We start from the raw sequence: 22,912 nt of genomic DNA, 5'->3' as shown, positions 1-22,912 counted from the left end.
ATGGGAAATCAGTTGCAAGGCGGAGAGTAACAAATAAGGTGGAGTTAACAGATTATCTGTGTGTTTGAATGGGAATCAACAATTCTGAGTTTTTGCTGGCTGAAATGAACACACACAGAGTAAAAGAGAGAGAAAGAGATTCAGATTCAGAATCACCAAATCATTGGTTGAAAATCATTGAAATGGTTAAACAAGGTGAACAAGTTTACAGTTGATGATTGATATAAGTAAACCTCAAACAACACCATATCCAGTCTCTAACCATTTGACACCCTTTAATAGATTGTTAATTGTAAAAGTGTTTTATAATTGTCCAACCGTTTTTACATGTTGTACCTGTGTCTGTGTGCTTATGTGTTTAATTAATATGGAAGCCAGCAATTATCATTAATTCAACTGCAACTCAAGGTAAGTCTACCACTTCACTTCAACATTTCAACCCACAAAAAGCAATTTCAACAATACTGATGAGTTGATCGCAACCAAACATTAGCAATTCAACTTGATCCTCGACAAAAATTCATCCATTAAGAAACAGAAAAAAATGATTTAATCAGTGAATCATGAATATTCATTGAACTGAGTGAATTTAAAGAAAAATTTCCCTTCAAAGTGACTAAATGAAACCATTTCTAGCTTACAAGTCAAGAGGTTTTGTCGAGTTTTAGATTGAAGTGCATTTTCACTTAATTTTGGTGATAATTTGTGGATGAAATTTTGTGATTTTTGTTCCAAACTATAACTGAATTCTGTATAGGATAATGGATGTTCAGTATTAATGGTTTCAAGGTTTGCATGTTTCAATGTTTTGCTTTTTGTTTCCTGTTACTAGACCATTTGTTATTGTGTTTGTCAACCTGAAAAGTGTTTGGTTACAAGTTTAACTTGAATCCTTCATTGAGCCTTTCATTGAGTGTGTAAATCCGTGATCAAAAGTGTTCAGCTTATGGTTTGACTTGATGGTTTGAATACAAACAGGCAAAAAAAAGAAGCTCAATAAACCTCTAAAAGCTTCTTTAATGAGCATCCAACCATCATCTTCACCCTCCTGTAGTTGTAGCTACAAGTTCATTTACTCATTGATTGGCAGCTTAACGTTTTTTTTCCAGTTCATTTTGTACTCTTCCTATAAGAAACAGCAGCCTTTTGAGCACCTTTCAACATTTTTTGTCTTCTTTTCATTTTCTTCATCTTCTCTCTTCCCATCTGATCCGTTGTTTCATCCCTTTTGTTGTTCAGCTTAAACAATCAATGATCTTGATCGGTTAACATGAAAATTCATCTTTTGTATATTTTAATGGATCAAAGTTAATTTTGTTCATTCTCACTCAGGCCTTTCATGTGATATTAACATTTGCCATTTTCAGGTTTTTTTTGTTTTCAATTTTGTTCCCATCTAATGATCATGACTGTTTACTGAATCATATTCAACTTATAGTTCATTATAGTTTCAATCATCAGGCTCATGCTCATTGTTGACTTTACATTTTTTAATTACTTTCACTTGAACCAATCAATTCAATTGTGTTCAATATTTTCCTCTCAATTTTGTCCTTTTACTTCCCAAGTCAACACCAACTTTTTGTTCAGGCAACAAAACCTTAAATCTCAAGTGACTTATTAGTTTGAAAGGAAAAATTATTTTACATGTTTCATGATAAACCATGATAATACATGGTTCCATTACAAGTTGAAAGTCTGTAAAGTTACAGATTACAAGTTGATTAAATTATAAATGAGACATTTTTTTGTTTATTGAATAAAATGAAAAATTAATGTTCAACTGTTGTAAACCTGTCTGAATTGAAATTGCTCATTTTGTGTTATTTTATTATCAATAGAAGCTGAAAAAAGCAAATAACAAAGGTTATGAGTTAAGCTTATAATAATGTTATGAATATTGAATTATCAGTGGAAATGTATTACAATCATAATAAAAGGGTTTAAATGACACTTTGCTTTACTTCAATGTAATTGCTATTAAAATTGTACAACAAATTGATTGTTGGTTCACTTTCACAGGGAAAAAAAGTCTAATAAACCCTGAAAATAACCTGATTGTCTGAACAGCCTTTTGAACGTTGTGTTTGAATAATAGATATATCTAATTGTAATGCAAAAGGTTAACAAATGGAAACGCTTAAAATGTTCAACTTTGTATTTTGGAGTTTTTTTTATCTACTTTTTTTGCAGTTTTTGGCTCTTTCAAACAAATCAAATTAAATTACAAGTTGATTTTGAATAAAGGAAACTCTTCACCTTAACTTGACCCTCACAAATTGATCATTTCTCAGGCTACTTTCAATGTTTCATGGGATTCCAATTGGAATCCCTCTGGTAAATGTTATAACCTTTTCTGTTGTTGCCTACCGAGTCTCACTGGGAGTTAAATTGTATCTACATTCAGTACAAGTTAAACATTGAGTTCACTTAACTTTCAAGCATAAGCTTTTCTCATCCTCATCTTTTATCATCCTCATCAGTATTATAAATTGTACATGTAAGTCTTTTTGTGATCAAATCCCAATAGAGTTGTAAACAAGACTAACAAAAGTCTAACAATATTGTTACAATAGCAATGTTTAACGTTTCAATTTTTTTCACTTTTCTTCCTCTTCTTCTCATCATTTTACTCTCTCTCTCTTCATCTTTCTCCTCCTCCTCCTTCATCATTACCATCATCTTTGGCCTCTCTTTGCTCTCCTCTGATCCCAATCATTAACACCAATTTAGCATTTGGTTAGTAAATCATCAAAGCCAAATACAAAGGAGTCTAAAGCTGGGAAGGGAAGGAAAAAAGTAAATTATTGGTTTTTATTGTTCAAAACTTGCCTACAATCACAATTAGCTGAAGACAAGTTACTTTGTTATTTAATTGGAAATCAAGGAGACAAATTTAATAACATTATCATCCTTATAATCATCATTATAATCACCATTACCATTACCATTAGCATCATCGTCATCACCATCATCAATACCTTTGATAACATTAAACGTTAAACCAGGAAGGAGAAGCTGTTAATTGTTGTTACTCTTTATTGTTTATTGATTGTTGATATCGGAAGGCCACAAAAAATAGACGTCCAGAGCATTTGGCAAGAAACCATTGAAATGTACAGCCATTCAGCTCAAGTATCAAGTCAATCGCCAACGGTAAACTCAATGCCTTTCCTTTTATCACCAAATAACTGTGGATACAATTTAACAAGTTATTATCAAGGGGCAAACCTAGCCCTTGGCCATTTATCACTGCCCAGTTCCCTTTGGGCTCCTCGTACAAGTACAGCAAATAATCGTAACACTAGTGGTAACAATAATAGTCAACTGCGATTAGCAAGTTCACTTCGTGATCAACCCTTGTTGAGTCGCACTTCAATCGGATCAACAGGCCCAACAGCTTTATCCATGTCAACCGAGTCAAGCATGGCCACTGCACTGGCTGCAGCAACAGCAGCGGCCAAACTAGAGATGACCAAGCAAACCTGGAATCCATTGCAATTGATACCTTTTCTTAGTGGTGCTGCTGCTGCTTCAGGTGTTCACCACCCATCTCATCATCCATCCCACCATCATCCCCACCACCCTCACCATCAACAACCTCTTCACCATCCTCACCATCATCATCAACATTTAATTGAAAATCTTACCAGTGAATCAATTTCAATGGTAATGCCAACAAGTGAAAATGGATTAACCCGAAAGAGTCCTTCATCTACCGTCAACTCATCACCATCCAGTTCACCACTAGTCAAGGGAAACACCGTAAGAAACTCTGAATCATCATCTTCCTCTTCTCACCGAAATCATTACAACAATTTCCACCTAATGTCACCTTCATCTCCATCGACATCATCATCTTCATCGTCAACCTCATCACTAGTAAACAGCAAACAAAATCACCAAGAATCTAATAGCAAAAAATTGACTCCAACAATTTCAATAACACCAACGACAACAGTCACATCAACCTCATCTCCATCAACAACATCATTACAGGTAAACCGTAATCAAACAAGTAAATCAAACCATTCTCACCACAATGGTTCACCTCTCTCTGCTTGGTCTGCCGCTGCGGCGGCGGCAGCAGCAGCTTATGCCTCTTTACTGCCCTCGACTACCTCAAGTCAACCAAGTAAAACAGCAATGTCAACAAACAAAGTTTCATCTTCATCATCACCAAATGTTGCAAGTTCATCACAAAATGTTTCAAGTCAAGAATTAAAATTAAACAAGGAAAAGGCAATCCAAGAAAATGGTTATCACAATGGTAAGCATTTTCACCAATTTACCACTTTTTTTACCTTGCAAACCTTTTCTCGCTCATTTTTATCACCAACCAAAACACATTCTTTCCTTCATCATCACCATCATTATCATCATCATTTTTTCTCATCCTCATCAATCCAGTATTCAATTGGTGTTCCTTCAACTCTCGAGCTTTTCACTCCCAAGATTCAGCAGAAAATTTGTTAACCTCTCATGGGTATTTTGTTTTCAAAGAATCTTCATCATCATTCTTTATCTTCTTCTTCTTCTTCTTTATCTTATTCCACTAAATCATCAGTCACATAAACCACCTAAGCAGGATTCCATGTCACGTGATATTTTCCATCATGGGATTCACTTTTACTTCTAGATAATTTGTTACCTTTACTAATATTTTATCCATCATTATTTTCATTCATTTTATACTGTAATCACAATGAACAAAAGAGGTAACAGCGCAACAAAATAAAAAAACAAAAACAACAAGAATCATGAACAAAAAACTTGGAAATTCTGAAGTGAACAGAATAAAAGTCTTAACATTTAGCCTTTTCTTTGCTTCTTTTTTTGCTCATCTCAAGGGTTTCATCACTTTGCTTTCTTATTATCTCTATCATCAACAGTTTCTATCCATTATGAACATCTCATCATTATCATCATCATCATCATCTTTTGTTATCATCACTCAACCTAAACATCCTATATTGATCATAACTCTCAATAAAAACCATCTTTTGATTAATCTCAATTCTGTGTCAATATGATTTTTTTCATATTGCACTTTTCATCTCAACTGACCAATAGCTAGGTGAAGAGTAAAAAAGCAATTTGAAGATTTGGTCAGTCTTTTTTACTTTTTCATTTCTTCTTCTCAAAAATTCTATACAAAGCCAATGATTAAAACACACATTAAGCAAACAGTTTATCATAATAGTTTTCATCAATTCTCATAAAACCATCCACAGGATAAACGATATGTTACCAAAATACTTTGGTTAGGCATTCTTGAAATTCCCAAAATTGCTGGTCACCAGTTTTTTGTCTCCTTAATTTGAGGTCACCAAAAGCATATTTTAAAATAAACTGGTCAATGTCTTCTTCTGCCAAGAAAAATGTTCACAAATTGTTGTTGGTCACTTATATTTGACATTTTACAGTTTATTAAAAAACCAATAACTTTATCAACAGCCAAAATCGCTCAATTCTTGTCTCCTTTTTATCCAATGAAATATCTGAAAGAAGGAAAAAAATGATTAAAAATGGTGAAAATATTTTTATGATCAATAGGATTAATACGTTTCTCAGTTTTGTTAATGTTATCATGAAATTGATTATCTTTTTGTTCCTTATTTCGTTCAACAAAATGCTCACAAAATTGAAATATTTACGGATCCATTCTGTGCAATTGCATTCAATTGCGTCTCTCTGTTAACATGGTTAGCCGTGAATTGGCGAAGTCTGAGTGCTGGATAGACGCTCAGACTAATTAAGAGTGGGCTGTACTTGGGTTTCACTAAATGTCAAAAATCGAATTGGATCAATCCTAATCAATAATACATTTAAAATAACACTAACAATAGAGATATTATTTGAGAATAATTTTCTTACTTATATTGATAATAAAAACAGTTAACAGTATTCGTGACAGTTTAATAGTAAACCTTACCATTCACCAAAATATCGTGATTTTCAACATCAAAAATGATCATCTTAATGTTTCTTTTATTAATTTAACTGAATATTTTAACCGCTACAATATAAGATATTAACATATTTTAATAGCTTAAATAGTAGCAATACAAATTTTGTCACTGCAAGGCTGCTAGTTTCTCTATCTTTTCATGGTAAATCATTTTATATTTGATTTCATCATTTTCTCCCTCTTTATCTCGTTCATTTACGCATACTACAGATATAGGTTGTTAAACTTGATCAAAAAGTTCAACAGAAAATCTTGAAATTTCAGTGAATGGTAAGATGTTGAGGTGGGGCCAGAATAACCCAAGCCAAAAGTGATTACAAACCCCATGACAGTAGTGGGATTAACACAGATGATTCTTTGACACTGACTATGAAGATTATGGTGTTAAAGGTTGAAAAACAAAATCCAATATCTTTACCACTAAAAACTAGTAAGCCTCATTAACTGTGCCATTAGCTTTCTGAAAAAAAAGAGGTAAAAGTTAACAGCTTTTAGTAAACCAATCAGTCAAAATTTTTAAACTATAGAATGCTTCTTACCTGTAGAGACCACAAGTGAGGTCAATCTTGAGCGATTAGCTGATGAACAAATGTATTATAATAAACATATTTAACCATAAGGCATGGTAAATGTTAAAGGTGATTAGTGAAAAGCAAAAGGCTCCAGCCTATTGGGTAAGCATTAGCAGCTTACATGTTAGTCGTTTATCCAACTTGAACTAGAGTAACTTTTTTCAAAACGAGGGTCCAAGTGATGTTAGCCATTGAGTTAACTGTCCAGTTACTGAATTGAGTCCTGTTTCATGTCGATTAATACAAAATTAGTTAACAGTAAAAAATTGAAATTTGAAACAATGAAAAAAACGGTTAAACAAAGAAAGGAAAGATTAGTAAGAGTTGAGGGGTCATCCATAAATTATGTCTGCGACTTGAAGACAATTTTTAGCATTTAATTGAAATCATTTTCTGCCTTTTTTGTTGCCATTCAAGTTATAATATTGTGATATTTTGTTGCTTTTCAGGGTAAAAACTCATTAAAATTTCCGTTTTTACTCTTTTCTTTCCAGTATTAATTGAATTTCACCAAGTTGGCAGAGTAAGTTTATAATCAAAATGAATTGTTTCCCATTTGATTATGATGATTCAATTTGGTTGTGAATTAAGTTGAAAAACAGCAAAAAAACACCAAATAAGATGAAAACAATTTATTAATGAAAAAAAAACTTATTAAGGTTTACATTTGAGAATCTTTTTTTCCCATTGAAAAGTCTCTTAAGGTTATCTCATTTTTTGGTTCCCATTCAACTCTTTATTACATTATTTGCTTTCTCTCTCTCTCTCATTTGAATATTTTTTCATCAATTTTAAATATTATTTCAAGTTGAAGTATACAAGAGCCCAAAAAATAGGAAGAAACGTATGATTAGGAGGGAAAAAAAGTTTGATGTAAAAAAAGGCAAGCAAAAGAGTTAAATGAAAATAAGTAAATTGCCAATTGATATAAAAAAAGTAAAGGTAAAGTTGAAAGGAATCAGTTGAATGAAATTTCATTCATTTCCATTCCACCAAGGAATTGACAAAATGTAATTGAAATATGAAACAAAGATATCAACCTATATTTAAAACGAAACGATAAAGTGAATTGAATTAAATATGAAAAAATCGTAGCAATCAGAGAAGCAAAAAAACAAAGATTAGCATGATTGGTGAACGAGAATGTTGAATGTTACTGATGGATAAATGGTTTAAAATGCTAAACACCTTTCAGAACTGAATACAATTCTGATCAGAATTTAATGGCCGACTGATTTTGACCAAAAAAAGCTCAATAACACTGAAAACCTGAAATTTGCCTTCGAACCCGTTCTGGTTTGAGGTAAAAATCACTAAAGACAAATGTGTTTCTTGAAGCAATCTTGAAGGTTTAACAGCTTTTAAGACTAAAGATGAAGTAATCTTAACCTTAATTGTCTTAAATTGTACTCGATTTAGTTTAAATTGAATATGCTCATTAGAAGGTTGAACAATTTAAATTGAAAGCAACTAATTAGGATTGACTGCAAGTTGAATAAATGCTTGTTATGAGTGATTATCATGATGATAAAGAAAAGGTTTTTTTTCAATCAGGAAAGAATCTTGAATGACATATAAGTCTTGGTTGTAAAAAAAAGATGAAGATAAATGCTCAAGAGAAATGAAGGCAAAAAAGAAGGATCAAGATGATGATGATGATGATGATGGTGGTGGTGGTGGTGATGATGAAGACTGAGCTTATAGGAAAATTATGTTGTATCATAAGAGTAATGGAAAGTGAATTGAGCAGAAGCTGGTGAAGATGAAGATGAAGACGGTATAAAAAAGCCAAGATGATTGGAAGAGGAAAAAATGATGTAAAATTATTTCTTTTTCCGGTTCAACTGAGTTTCCTCCTTCTTTACCAATCATGTTTCCACTTCCTTAGACCCATGCTGTTACACGCCCATACTCAATATATTTGATAACCACTCAGTGTCCACCCATTATTCAGTTGAACATGAGACAACATGATAACATTGGACAGCAACTGGGAGTAAACTTCATCCCTTATCAACTCTATTTTTTGTTCAGGCAAACATTTCCATCTTGATCATCATTTTTTTTCATCATACTTTTTTTTACATCATCAACTTTTCCCTGCTTTTCAATTCAACATTTCATTTCATCTGAAAATGATATAAACAAAAATAATGCCAATAACTGCTTACCAAAGCATTTTGGGTTATAGATTTTACTTTTTCCCATCTTTGCCATTTTAAAGCTTTTAAACATTTTCAGTTTACTTTGATCGTTAGATCGTTTAATTGCATGATTAGTTTGATTGTGAATTAGTATTGTGGTTATTGATTCATTATTTGTCTGGTTTGCCTTTGTGTTTGCGTTTGTTTCACCAGAAAATGGAAATGGTTGCGAATATGATTTTTGCTGCTTGTTTCCACTGTTGATATTGATTGTCTTCTGGTTATTGATTGATAAATTTACAATTGATTAATGTTCCAATGAATTCATTATTGATTGTTATTCTGATTTATTTGCAATTAAAGTTAAATCATTGAATAAAAAAATCTAGAAACTGTTTTAAATGGTCACGCAACTACCAGCCATTAAAAAATTGTTTGTTCATTCAAATGATATTTAACAATCTAAACATTGAAACATGAAGACTTTTCATTTCAGATTTCAATATTTTCTGTACTTTACCTTTGCCTTTCATGATCAGTAAATGATCATTAAAGGAGCAAAAATATTGTTCAATTGTAATTTGATTTGAATTATTATTGTTGTCTTCCAGTCAAGGTAATGACAAGATATTCATGTTATTCACTGACGAAGTAGATTAATTATATTGTGTGAGATTGAATTTTAATATGGGAATTGTTTTATCTGTCTTATTGTTGAAACTTGCGGACATTTTGAATAACCAATAATATAATCACAAATCGATTCAATTGCCATTAACTTGAAACATATCATTTTCATATGTAAATCAGGTTTCAATTTTTGTTTTATATTTTCATTGAAAATTATGTCTGAAAACACTTTTCAATTGTTATGACTTTGAGGTTTACAGCAACAGAAAATCAATTGAAATCAATCAAAATGATCTATTAAAAGACTAAATGTGAATCAACTGAATCAAATTAGATTGTTGACTCTTCATATGAGTAACTCAACAATTTAAAGCAATCTAACGAAAAATTTCCAATTGTTTAACTTCATCTCAAGGCAAAATCAATCAACAGTTGATTGTGTTAACATGTTAACATTATTATTAAGGTTTGTCAATATTAATTAACTTTAATTTTTCTGCTTTTTCCTCTTTTATTTCAACCTTTTTTTGCTATAGTTTGAGTTGACTTCACTTTTGCCTTTTAATGCTCCATATTAGAAAGTAAATTTATTATTAATAATGGTTATCATATTAAAATAATGATTATTATAATAACATTTTAACGCGTGGTTTAGTTGAAAATTGTTAATTTTGATAATGTGATGTTTGACCATGTGAAACAATCAATGGTTGTGTATATGAGCTTATAGTTAATAGTTAGTTAACTCTGTAGTTAAGTTCATCAATTATAATTTTTGTTTTGTTTTACCATATTTATTATTATTGTGATTAACTGTTAACTTTTAAATAATATGTTTTGAGGTTGCAAAAAAAAGGTATGGTTGGTTAGGTTAATGATTTTTTTAGTGCGGTTTGATTGTGATGATGATAACAGGAAAAGTCGAAACCATTGTAAAGGCTCATTAATTGTAACTTTTTAAGTTCGACAGCAACAGCAGCAAACAGCAGCAACAACAACTGGTCATCGTTATTATTGACTTAACAACATTTGATTGTCGATCACGCACCAAGTAAAAAATGTTTAATTAAAATTACTGCAAAACAGTAAGTCTATCTGGTTTGTTGATATGCACAACTTGAAATGTTGTAAATGATCGGAAGAAAACAAATGGCAACATTATTGAGTCAATCATTGACTAATTTTGATTAACCATGTTGTCAATGCACAAGACCAATGGAGACAATTAAAAAGCCAATACAGAAGAAAGCCATTAACCATAACGACCAGTAAAACAGTTGAAATTGACTGCTGGATAAATGCACCATCAGATTGATCTGCTTGACAAACATCTTGAGCTTTAACAGATTATCCATTTGACTAGATAAAATCGTAGATTTGATGCAATCAGGTCCATCCTATGCAATACAAATACACAAAATTGTAGGCAAAGGCATCTGGAAATTTTGACATCAAATGTGAAGATAAATGCTCAAGTCATTGAGTTCCTTTGTCATCCTAATTACCAATCGTGACTGTACTTGTACAAGTGTAAAATATAGAACCAATGCAGAGGTGATTCGTCGTTTAATTTTTAGTTTAACTGGATCATTCGCCAGCAAATATTAAAATCAATAGTCGAGTGAGAGCATAAGTCCTGAATTTTGAATCTGCTCATGGTCCAAACCGTGGTCCAGTTGAACTAAAATGAAAACACTATAAAGTAGAAACAGAATTAATTAGACTGTTAAGAAGTAGATCAATAATTTATGATAATATTTACAATAATTTCAAGTTGACTTCTGGATCATTTGAAAAAATTTACTCACCTTAAATGTTTTGAATTACAAAAGCAAAGCTATCGACCGAAATTAGATTACCAACCCTTTGAGATAGAGTGAATGTTAATAGATCCAACACTTGAAATACAGAGACAGAATTAAAACACAATTACATTAATAAATTAACCAGACTAAATTACAATAATAGAAACAAATCGTTGAATAAAAAGCTTAAATTGTCATGTGATATCTCTAACAAAGAAAGACAAAGCTGCGCTTGAATTAACCAATGAGTTAATCGGGTTAATCCTTGAGCGCGTTATTCAAGAGTCTAAAAATAACTGAATGATGAAAAAATATTTACCAGAAAATTGAATCTCTATTATTAAATGAAATTAAGTTTAATCATAATTGTTAATAAAAGAAGAAAAATTGTCCTGCTTTCTTTCATCAAAAAGGGTAAGTGGAAAGTGGAAAGTGAATCAAATTATTTTGCTTGATAGTCTAAATTGGTCACAAGAGGATATTATGATTAATATTGACCCAGTTATTAGCATTTTAGTTGCGAGCCGAGAAAAAAATCAAATAAACAAATTCCCTGTCTTGTTCATTTGCTTTCATCATTTTCTTGCTTCCATCTTTTTCTGGTCCCTCTCATCATCACCATCATCATCCTAATTATCCCAAAGGAATTGATATTCATCAAATTCATTCTCAATGGTTTCATATTGCCTTAACTGATTTATAGTTGAACAAGTTTGATCCCAGTAAAAATATATATTAAAATATATTAATTTCAATCATGAGTTGAGAGTTATTATCAAGTGAAACATGTGATCAGAATTTTTAATTTCCATTCCCAGTAGAATCAGATTTTCATCATTTTCCTGCTTGGGTCGTGAAATCTTTCCAATCGAGAAAATCCTCTGAATCTGAATTTCAGGTTTTGCTTTTTGTGTTTAATCGTTCAAACTAACGACAATTTATTCATTTAGCTGATTCTCTTTAGACTCATCTTCATAACATTCACTGCCATTTACATAATTGAAGTAATCAAAGGGAACGATTAAGCCAATTAATGAAAGTAAAAAGGCAATTCAAATCAACAGATTCAGCAATAATCAATGTTCAACCATCACCATCATCATGACTATCATTATGAAACCTCCTTTGAACTCCCATTTCAACTTCACTTCAACACTTAATAATCACATATTACATGTCAATTAATGAATTATTTTTTTCTGTTTTTTCTCCTCTTCTCATTAACAGATTCAAATAGTAATGATAATTTTTATTCAAGCAAACATTTTGTCCCACCTGATGTAACCTATTCAACTGAAAGTTTATCCTCTGTTAATGACCTTTCCGTTGACTCTTATAAGTCTCACCTTTCAACTGGTTCAGGTGATTCCAACATGTCAACTTTGTTTCCAACTCAGGTTGACTCTGAAGAGGATAAGCCGTATTTCAATGAAAATAACCTCAACAATAACCATGTAAATCGAGATGACAATTTCAAGCGAAAACGAAAGCGAAAACAAAATTACTTTAAAAATGGATCAAAAATGGGAAAAGTGAGCAACAGTGATAACAATGAAGATATAAATGAGGATAACAATGATGAGAATAATGAAGACAATGATATTAGTAGGAATGGTGAGGAAGAGGATGAGATTGACTTGGAAGATGAGGAAGAAGAAGATGATGAGGAAGATAAAGATGAAGACGATGAGGATGATGAAGATGAGAATGTGGACATTATTGGAGAGAGAAGGCGAAGACGGCGAAGAAGAAGATGCCTGGAAAGGGAAGAGAAGGATGAAATTGAATCAATTAATTTGGATTCTCTGAAAAATCGTAAATCATTGGAAAGTTTAATGAAAGAGAAAAGTGTTGATCATTTTGGTTATCATCATCATCACCACCATCATCGAGTTAATCTGGACACTCATTCAAGGCATCACCATTCAAGCACATCATTGACCGATTATTCAATTGATCAACTGTTGAAAAGTTCAAGTAAACAGTCGACTCGAGATAAAATGGGTTCACGGTTGATTACATTTGATTCAGGTGAAGGTGATCAAAGTGATGGCCGTGATGAAGCCACTTTACCGGGTCAAACAAGGCAGACAGGCTCATCGTCAATCTCACCAGCAACCGTCTCGGCATCAGCAGCAGCAGCAGCCGTAACCTCAGTGGCCATTGCAACTGCAGCCGCAGCACGACTCTTAACCAGCAACTCTGATCAAGTTCGTAGTCAAGTCTCATCTCAACTTTACCGACCCTTTCAAGTAAGTTTCCTCAACCTTTGCTCAACCATTTTAGTCCATCAAAACCTCCCACTTACATCACACCTTTACAACAGCCATGCACTTAATGTTGAAACTCAATCAACCATACGTAACACGTAACACGCGCATTTATAATAATGCACGTGAACTGCTCACGCTACAAGAGTAAACACAAGTTTGCCTGTCTATTATTATTATGATTACCATTATTGGTGTGATGTGAATAAAATAGTTTGCCCTTGAGGCCATTTTTTCTTACTTTTTTTCCTCTTCCTTCTTCCATTGTTACACCGATAATAATGATAATTATTTGTATGATTAAGTTACTCCATTCACTTTTTTTTCCTGCTTATTTTGGCTTTCTTTTTTTCGCCTCTTAAGCCGATTTAAGGTCACTTTTACTCCAAGGGATTTAGATGAGATTTAATCTCATCTTGAGATACCTTTTTTCCCCTATTTTGCTCTTTTCCTACTCTCTTTACATCTTTTTTTACATCATCATCATCTTCAGCTTGGTAAACCTGAAAAGGGCAAACTCTCATAGAACTCGTATTTCATTTAAATCCGATCCTAATTAGGATAACAAAGGTTAAAGGAACTAAATAGACTATAAAAAAGCTGATGATGATAATAATGGTGATGATCAACTGTATTTAGGTACAATGTTAATTGACTCGCGGTTTTGTTGTAAACCAATGTTAAAATGTAATACATAATAATATCGTATTCAAAATGGAAGCTTATTAAGCTTAACGGAAATTGATCAATTGATCATTCTTACAATGACCATTGTTACAATGGTTATGATTATTGTTATAATGGGTGAACAATTGTCTCAATTTAAACTACATTTTTGTCAAAAATATTTATGATTTACTGGAGTTTGGCTGTTGGTGTTGGGATTGATGCTAATGGTGCTTACAAAGGTGCTTTTAATGACAGGCCTTTATTGCTAGTTGACCTCTGTTAATTTAGTGTTAATTAAAGATTATTTTATGGATCATTTGATTATATCTATTATTTCATCAGTGATCATTTTGATATATTTTTTATTTTCATTCATTAACTCCTGTTATTGTAGTCATTCACACTTTTTTTGAGCCTTTTTCCCATTCACTCTTCGTCTTTTCATCTTTAATCACATCAACCCTTAATGGTTAATTTAAAGTTGTTAGATGTTTATCTTACTGTGAATAGTTGGATAATAAAACTTAATGGCCAAATCAAATTACCATGTAATTTCACAGTTAAGATAGGAATCAAAATTATCAAAATATCAAAATAATTTGAAAGAGGCTAAATCATACCGACAATGAATCAATAAATAAGATTACATCTCTGTTTCCCTCACATCTCTTGATTTTACTATTTTTTTGTTTGCTCGCTATTGAAAGTCAACCCTTTTTAAAATTATTATCAAAATTGAAATTAGTTACTTTTCACAGGTAATTATAAAGTTTCAAATTTTTATGATTTCTTTCAATTCTCATGATTTCATGATAATGTTAAATAATAAATAAATGAGGTTGTTTTATCGATCAACACTTTAAAATTTGAAACTTCCATGAACATCAAATATCGAGGGTTAGAAAGTTAACGATAACAGGCCATGTAATAGGATCGATGGACTTCTTTGTTGAATGCAAATACATGCAAATGTAGTAAATCCGGTGAAAGGTGTATATAGAAAAAAAGGAGAAAAATTGATGAGTTATAAATTGGTTAAATTGGACAATGAAAATGATTATTTCTAATTGAATGACATACATCTTATTAACTGTATTAGGATATACCTCGTTACATAGGATTCCCGTTCTGCGGTTTAACTGGTCAAGGTTTAACATCATTGATGGGACAAAAAGTCAACAATTTGGACAATAGTTCGTTAGTTAGTCGACTTTTTGGCCCTCACCTGGGTCCAAACGGTCCTAATGGTTTCTTTTCCCACCTTCACTCGTTTTCTCGTGAATCACCCATAGAAACAAACGGAACAGCCACCACTGATGGGGTTGTCTTTTCATGTGTTAAATGTGATAAAATGTTTAGCACTCCACATGGACTTGAGGTTCATGTACGTCGATCACATTCAGGTAAACGTCCCTTTGCTTGCGAGCTGTGCAACAAAACTTTTGGCCATGAGGTTAGCTTGTCCCAACATCGAGCTGTTCATACGGCAGAGAAAACATTTGAATGTAAACAATGTGGGAAAAGTTTTAAACGATCATCAACCCTATCAACTCACCTCTTAATTCATTCGGATACAAGACCTTATCCATGTCAATATTGTGGCAAACGATTCCATCAAAAGTCGGATATGAAAAAGCATACATACATACACACAGGTAAGTCAGCCATTTTACATTTGCTTAAATCCATATTCTATCAGAAGAAAAATGATCTGTTAACAAATTGTAAGCATGAATTGTGTGAATAAAATACAAACCAACAGTTAGATTGACCAACTTCCTCCCAGCGAATGATCCAAATTACACAAGAAACATTAAAACAAACAGTGAAGATGGATCAAATTTTAGCCAAATAACACAATTAAAGTGTTTAAACAAATCAATATCACGATCAAAAACTCACAATTTAAAAACAATCTTTCTTAATTTATTAATAACAATAAAACAGTTGAAACTTGCAAAACCTTTTCTCTACCAATCAAAATCACATGATAAGCAAAAAGGCGCGACTCTTTATTTTAGAGGCGCGATGTTTAACTATTAACAGTAATATTAAATATTGTTATTAAAATAGATTATCGATATTAGAATAGAAAATATAATTAAAATAATTCTTTTAATTTATTCAATGAGCAAACTGAGTAAAATATCATCTCAACAAGAAACAATTGCTTTGCATTTGGATAAATGTTGCTCCTTTTATTTGTAATCAATTTGATTGAAAGTAAAAAACAAAATGTCCATTTATTGTCAACAGATGAGAAAAGCCAATAAAAGGAGAGAAATAGTTTCATCAATTTGAATATAATCAAATTGTCATTTAAGAGGAACCAAAATTACACAGAAAATAACAAAAATATTGAACAACAGATAACAAGATTTAGATCATCTTCATCCTTGTCTGTTGATTTTGGAAATGTTAAAAGGTTTGATATAAAAAAAAGGTTGCCTTTTTTGATAGTTGCAAATAAAATTTGCGGTTGTTTACATTTGCTTTTTCAATGTTTCATCTTCATTAAATCATCCTTTCTCCCTCTTTCTTTTCTCTCTCTTTTCCCCTTCCTTCATCCTTATCATCATCATTTTCAGTCAATAGTCACTCAAAGCAATCTTAGTCTGTTTACATTACCTTTATAATACAGTTTATATTCAATCTTTCAAGCCTAATCTTTAAACACTAGTTCAACAATTCCCTGTTGAGTTTCAATTCATCTTCACTCAATAAGTCCAATCATCATATTTTGGCCAAATATTATTCTTGATATTCAACCATTTCAATGATAACACTTACCAATACTTACAAATCTCATTTCAATCTGTCATTGTTTACCAGTAAAAACATTTGTCCTATTAACCCTTCAATCACTTCATTTGATTTAACCCAAAATTAATCAATCGTCATGAAAGGGAAACATTTTCATCTCATATTTTTCCATGTAATCTCTCTGTTCCATGTAATCTTGATACAGTTGATGAGATTAAAGCAAGCAAATAAAGCAGTTTAATAACTAATACATGATGATGATGGGTGATGATGAGAAGAGATGAAAATATGAAACTAAAAGATCAGTGTGCTTATTTACCCTGGATTTGGTGGAAATGGTTAAACTGAACAAATGAAATGATATTGGGTGAATGAAAAGGATAAACATGATCTTGAAGAACAGGTTAATTCAATTACTTTTTGTTTGAATCAAATGTATCCAGCGATTGTTTGTTGGTTAAAAGGGAGAAAACCCGAAAAAAAAGAAGTAATCATTTTCTTAACAAGAAATATAAGTTGAGGATGATGAGAAGGATGATGATGAATAAGATGAAGATGAACAACTATTTTATTCCCTGTTGATGGTGAATAGGATAAGCCTCAAGCTAAATATCACTCCCTGATTCCTAACCAATTGTTAGTCCTACCAATCAGTTGAACAAATGGTTAACAATCAATCTGATTTTCTAGCAACTTTCCCATTCACAAACCCAAATAATGAACCCTAATAATGATCATCAAAATCATTGTTTTCTGTGGATGAAGAACGTCATTCCAGAATAAATGTCAATCCATTTCAATCAAAGCAAATTTCATGTTCAGATATTTTCCACCAAAAAAATATTCCAATAAGAAAAGAACATGAAATTTCCTTTGAATCTAAACTCAAGACTAAATGTAAATCTAAAGCAAAGTAGCCTTTTGTTGGTTGAACCCAAGAGTCTGAAGGTAAAGTCACTTATCATTTTAGGTTTGGTGTTGAACCAGAATCGTTCATTTGGCTGATTTAGCTGAAGTTATTGATTATTGATGAAAAGGTTGATCTAAATTGTCTTGAGTCAGCTCTTGTATCCTTTTCAACTGTTTGCCTTTCACTAATCATTGTAAATCTAGTGTTGATGTTTTCACCTTTTCATTGCAATCAAAATGATTCACATTTTTTCACAACTTTCCTCAGTAATGTTAACAATAAATCCGTGAACAATTTGCTGATCACAAAACGTTAACTACTTTTGAAACCATTAAATGGCTCAAGATAAATGACATTTTGTTTGTTGGCTCATCCAAAAGGTTCACATTATTGTCAACCTTTTTTCCTTGTGTGTTCACTTTTAGCTTGCGTTAAATCAATGTGAAGACAAATATCATTAAAATACCAAAGTGATTGGGTGATAAATTAAGATGAATGAAAATATCTTCTTGTGGCCTTTAGTTTATGAATTGTTCAGCCAACGAGTCAAAGTGATTTACCAATAATCATTATATTAATCAATGGGTGAAACCATTTTAATCAGTTAGAGCAAAGGTTGAAGGAGATCCAAAATTCAACTCATCTATCCTCAGCTTTCCATTATTAACATCGTAAATTGTCTTGTAATTAATTTCTTTCCCTTAACAATTTATTATTGCATTAAATCAACAATTGTCAATTGCTTTATTTACATCGTTTAATGTTTAACAAACAAACAGCTTTTATGGATCCATTTGAAGCTCAAGATTTACCCAAATTTTTGGCTCCTCGCTTTTTTTAACCTTTTGTTAAAGGTTCATTGTAATCAACTGATTGAGTTGATTAATAGATACAATTTTCATCAATGTTTATGTTAAGGATGAAACTGATTATGTATTGTTGAGTGAATAACAAATGCTCAAGGCAATGAAAAGATTACATTGAGTTGATTTGTAACAGCAAGAAAAAAGTATCTCAATTTTTTCATCATTATCATTATAATGATGAGATTTGTTGGTGTAAAACATTTGAGCTTTTGCTTGAAGAATGAATTTACAATTTTGTGAGTTATTCAATTATCTTGCAATATTGCGCTTGGTTAACATTAATCTGGTTATTATTAGGTGAAAGGGGAAAGTGAAATGTTCAAGATTATCTGACTCAAAGGTTTCCATCATTGATCAATGTTGAACATTTTAAGGTTGACAATGAGAAGGACCGAGCATTGTGTTGGGCTTTTGTGGGATCTGTTGATAATAATAAAGATAATTTATCATAATTTAAGACATTCTTGATTCTCATTTTAACAATGGTTCCAGAAGCAATTCAACAAAGATGATCATCAAATTGAGCAAGACAATTGATTGAAGGAATAATTAATTATAATCAAAGTAAAATAGAGAAAGGTTTAAACTTGATTCACAATTCATTATCTTCAGTTTGCTTTGTCATGGGAATGAAATTGAGCTCAATTGAGATCAATTTTTGTTTCGCTGTTTTTGTTTTCCTCACCATCTTGAGATGATTGATTGAAAAAATCAAGGTTTTATAATTACAAGTGGATAGGAATCAAAGGAGAGGGAAAAGGTTTAAATCATTGATCGATTAATTTCATTGTCAGTTGTCTTCCCTATTGCTTACCTGTGGTAATATATGGTACATTGTATATCAGTTTATAAGGTTAACTTATTCATGATATAACAATTGAGATCTTTCAGTTTGCCTTTTCCAACAAGTCCAGAAAAATGATTAAGAAGGACAAAAAAATAATGATGATAATGATGATAATCAGTATTAACTCGGTGAATGGGAATGGGAAAAAGACAGATTGTGATTGGGAAGAAATGACTTTTAACAATAAGAGTTGTGTTTTGTTGCATTATTTGCTTCTGCAGGCGTAACTCTGTGAAGTTAACCCAATGTTCAATGATAGCGTTTTTACTTGGCCTTTTTGGTGACTTTAACCATAACCATTTGATATTACAATGTTGATAATCAACTGTTAACGGTCTACCCTAGAAAAGAAAGAGAAAAGAAAGAGTCAATGTAAGTGAGAGATTAACATTGTAAAATGTATTGTTTGTTGAACACCAAAAGTCAATGATAGTAATTGAGTTGCAAACCTTTATCCTTTGTGTCTCTATGCTGGGCTTGAGTTTTTGTCATCAACAAACTTTGTATTTATGGCCAAACAATAGAAGATTGACTTTAATCTGTGACAAAATAAATATAATAATCACAATTTAAGGTGAATAAAAAAGAATCACAAAACTATATTAAGTTACACAAAAACAATAGCCATTTCCAATTAAAAATAAACATAAATGGATCATTTTTAACGTCGCCATCTATGGTTAATTATTAAGACGGCGTCTACTAATTGATAATAGATGGCGACTTAAAGAAAGCAATGCTCTGAACAAATCCATTGTTTGTCTTAATTTGTAAATCTTTGTGTTTTCATTTTGATTAATTTTTCTTTTTTTTTCTTCTATTTACAGGTGAAAAGCCTCATAAATGTTCAGTTTGTGGTAAAGCATTTAGTCAATCATCCAATCTAATTACTCACAGTCGGAAACATACTGGATTCAAACCATTCGCTTGTGATGTTTGTGGACGCGCCTTTCAACGAAAGGTTGATTTGAGGCGACACAAGGAGACTCAACATTCCGAGGTTAAACCATTGACAAACTCAGTGACTTCACCTTCAAACACACCAGGAACAACATCAACAACTAGTCCAACAAGTCCTCATAACCATCATCACCATCCTCATCATCCACATCATCATCATCTCCCGCCTCCTCCACCGCCACCAACCCTTGCTTTGCCTCCTCCTCTTCCTCCTTCACATAGTCATCATATTACCAACATGACGATAACAGGAATTCCTGAGAATCAATTAACACCATCTTCATCTTCATCATCATCATCATCTCAACAAGCAACTCAGCCATCTTCCTCATCATCATCAACTCGTTCAATACGTTTACCAACTGATTATCGTGTTCATTCACCAACCACTACCATCACATCTCATCACAATATTATTTGATTAATTAACATTAATTAATCTTCCTATCATCAAACTGAAAAGGACATAAAAATTGTTTTCTTTTTCTTGTCAAATTTCTTCAATAATTTAACCAAATATCATGAAAAAATAACAAGGTTATCTTTTAATTGTCCCATTATCAAGTGCAATCTTTTACCAAATTGTATCAAGTTGAACACAAACACACTCACAAAACTGAGTAATATCATATTATTCAACTATCTGTGGATCATGTAATTATGATTAATAAATAATAAAAACAAACCTAAATCCAATTCGCAGTATAGCGTGTGTATTTAGTTAATTTCACTAATCAATTTAGTTTACACCTCACCAAAAGAAACCATTGAACAGCATAAACTGAAGATAAAAATACAACATTTAATAAATACAAGTCTCTGATCGTGATAATACAATTTAATCGTTGAGAAGCACCCAAAAACAATTTAGCGTGATTAATGAAAATAAAAGAAATCTTACTAATCATTTGATAATAGTTTCATCGCATTTGATTGATCAATACTTGATTGAAAAGCCATTGAGATTATTTTCAATTGCAAAAAGGTAATCACAATTAGCCATACAATTCAACTTGAAAATCATACTTTTATTGAATAAATCGAGCAGCTAAATGAAAAGCCAATGTAAATTTGAAACAAAAAAAAGAGCAACTCAATAATAGTTAAGTCAGTTAATGGGCAATCAACGTTTATATTGTTATTGTGTGTCTGTAGTCAGTTGATTGTTATGTTTAACTGACACGGATAAGCAATAAAAGGACAATAATGATTAAATATAAAGCACCAAGAAAAAGTAACCTTTAGGATCGACTCTTTTTGGTTCCAATAGTTAAGTCAATTGTAATATTTAACTGTTTTTCAACAACCAAAGGTAATATCAAATTGATTCAACTGATAGTTAACCTTTTATGTGATTATCACAGGGAATCATGATTATCATGTCTATGGTTAAAGGAGACAATTGAAGAGGACAATTAAACAGAAACAAAAAGAGTAAAAAATTGAAATTTAGTTTAATCGTGGTTAAACACTAATTCAATCTATAAGGATGCAAATCAGTTAGAGGTTTGTTTTTCCAGTTGATTGGATTGCCTTTGAGGCTTTTTACAATGATAATGATGATGATTAACCTAATCAAGAGTTTAACCAGTTTAAATGAACAACAATTGAAAATGTTTTGCTTGAAAACCATGAATTGAATGTAAAAAATGAAGTATTAGTTGAGTTGATTTCAAAGTAAACCAGATAAGAGATTGTTGATGAAGTAAACTGAAACTCATGACGATATTGATGTTTGCAATTTTGATGAAAATGATGTTGATGAAGATACTGATTAAGATACTGATGATGATTTAGGTGGAGAAGGCAAAAGTCTAATGAAATCAGTAGCTTGAGTCTGATGGTTAAGAGTAAAGCAAACAATGAGTCTATGGTTAGGCCTAAGGCCAATCTAATCATTTTATATTACTGATTGGTAACAAGCTGAATACAAAAGATTAATGTTTATTTGGTGGTGAAAAGGCTAACATTGAATAGATTGCAATTAATATTTACAATTAAATCAAACAGTCAATCAATTGTTGCCGTTAATAATGAACAATTTGTAACATATTGGAAACATTAAACAACTGAAAAAGCACAACAAGACTGAATCCCTTAAAGATGAAAATTGAAATTTAAAGTTGATTTCAATGATCATTTGAATGATGTTAAATCACGAAAAGTCAAATTGTGTTTTTTCATCAAAAAGGTTGTTTGTTAAGGCTTAAGATATCATTTTATTCAACTTCAATTGTTGCAATGAGTTGATTGCTATAATAATCAATATCAACAATTTTCAAGATTGTTTTAAATCATCATTGCGTGTTTAAACAATTGAACAGCGGTTATTAAAGTCAATGACAATTTATTTGTACAAAAAACCATCTAATGAGAGTACAAAAGTTGAGTATCATTTGAGTTTCATTAACTGCTAACCCTTTTGGAAGACAGTTAAGTCTTCAATTACTTATTGATTGGTAAAATACAATTTACAGTCAATGATTAACACCAAATTTCTGGTTA

At 31.5% G+C, this 22,912-nt stretch overlaps 1 protein-coding gene and 4 long non-coding RNA genes across 7 annotated transcripts; 1 reads left to right on the top strand and 4 right to left on the bottom strand.

The window, feature by feature from the left end:
- The first annotated feature begins 134 nt into the window (after positions 1 to 134).
- On the top strand, positions 135 to 21,103 carry LOC107365806 (uncharacterized). Its single transcript, XM_015933379.3, has 5 exons — positions 135 to 408; positions 2,734 to 4,270; positions 12,350 to 13,374; positions 15,161 to 15,716; positions 20,275 to 21,103. The coding sequence occupies exons 2-5, from the start codon at positions 3,115 to 3,117 to the stop codon at positions 20,826 to 20,828; spliced, it is 3,291 nt and encodes a 1,096-aa protein (XP_015788865.2). The 5' UTR covers positions 135 to 408; positions 2,734 to 3,114; the 3' UTR covers positions 20,829 to 21,103.
- Positions 5,095 to 6,867, bottom strand: LOC107365814 (uncharacterized). Its single transcript, XR_001569489.3, has 3 exons — positions 6,511 to 6,867; positions 5,878 to 6,431; positions 5,095 to 5,501 (listed from the first exon to the last, which is right to left on the bottom strand). It is a non-coding gene; the product is annotated as an uncharacterized LOC107365814 (long non-coding RNA).
- On the bottom strand, positions 9,925 to 11,311 carry LOC107365812 (uncharacterized). Its single transcript, XR_001569485.3, has 2 exons — positions 11,126 to 11,311; positions 9,925 to 11,012 (listed from the first exon to the last, which is right to left on the bottom strand). It is a non-coding gene; the product is annotated as an uncharacterized LOC107365812 (long non-coding RNA).
- Positions 14,821 to 16,223, bottom strand: LOC107365813 (uncharacterized). 3 transcript variants are annotated; one of them, XR_001569487.3, is made up of 4 exons: positions 15,818 to 16,223; positions 15,617 to 15,753; positions 15,142 to 15,536; positions 14,821 to 15,005 (listed from the first exon to the last, which is right to left on the bottom strand). It is a non-coding gene; the product is annotated as an uncharacterized LOC107365813 (long non-coding RNA). The 3 variants fall into 3 exon arrangements; XR_001569486.3 differs by having other exon boundaries at positions 14,821 to 15,002; XR_001569488.3 differs by having other exon boundaries at positions 15,168 to 15,536.
- On the bottom strand, positions 18,422 to 20,087 carry LOC112539253 (uncharacterized). Its single transcript, XR_003082930.2, has 3 exons — positions 19,897 to 20,087; positions 19,415 to 19,788; positions 18,422 to 19,020 (listed from the first exon to the last, which is right to left on the bottom strand). It is a non-coding gene; the product is annotated as an uncharacterized LOC112539253 (long non-coding RNA).
- Positions 21,104 to 22,912: the final 1,809 nt, after the last annotated feature.

This window comes from Tetranychus urticae, chromosome 3, assembly GCF_039701765.1.
Source record: "Tetranychus urticae isolate SD_2017Ah chromosome 3, NJAU_TeUrti_SD_1.0, whole genome shotgun sequence".
NCBI lineage: Eukaryota > Metazoa > Arthropoda > Arachnida > Trombidiformes > Tetranychidae > Tetranychus > Tetranychus urticae.
The sequence above is the reverse complement of the archived record's forward strand: the minus strand, read 5'-3'. Positions and strand labels throughout refer to the sequence as shown.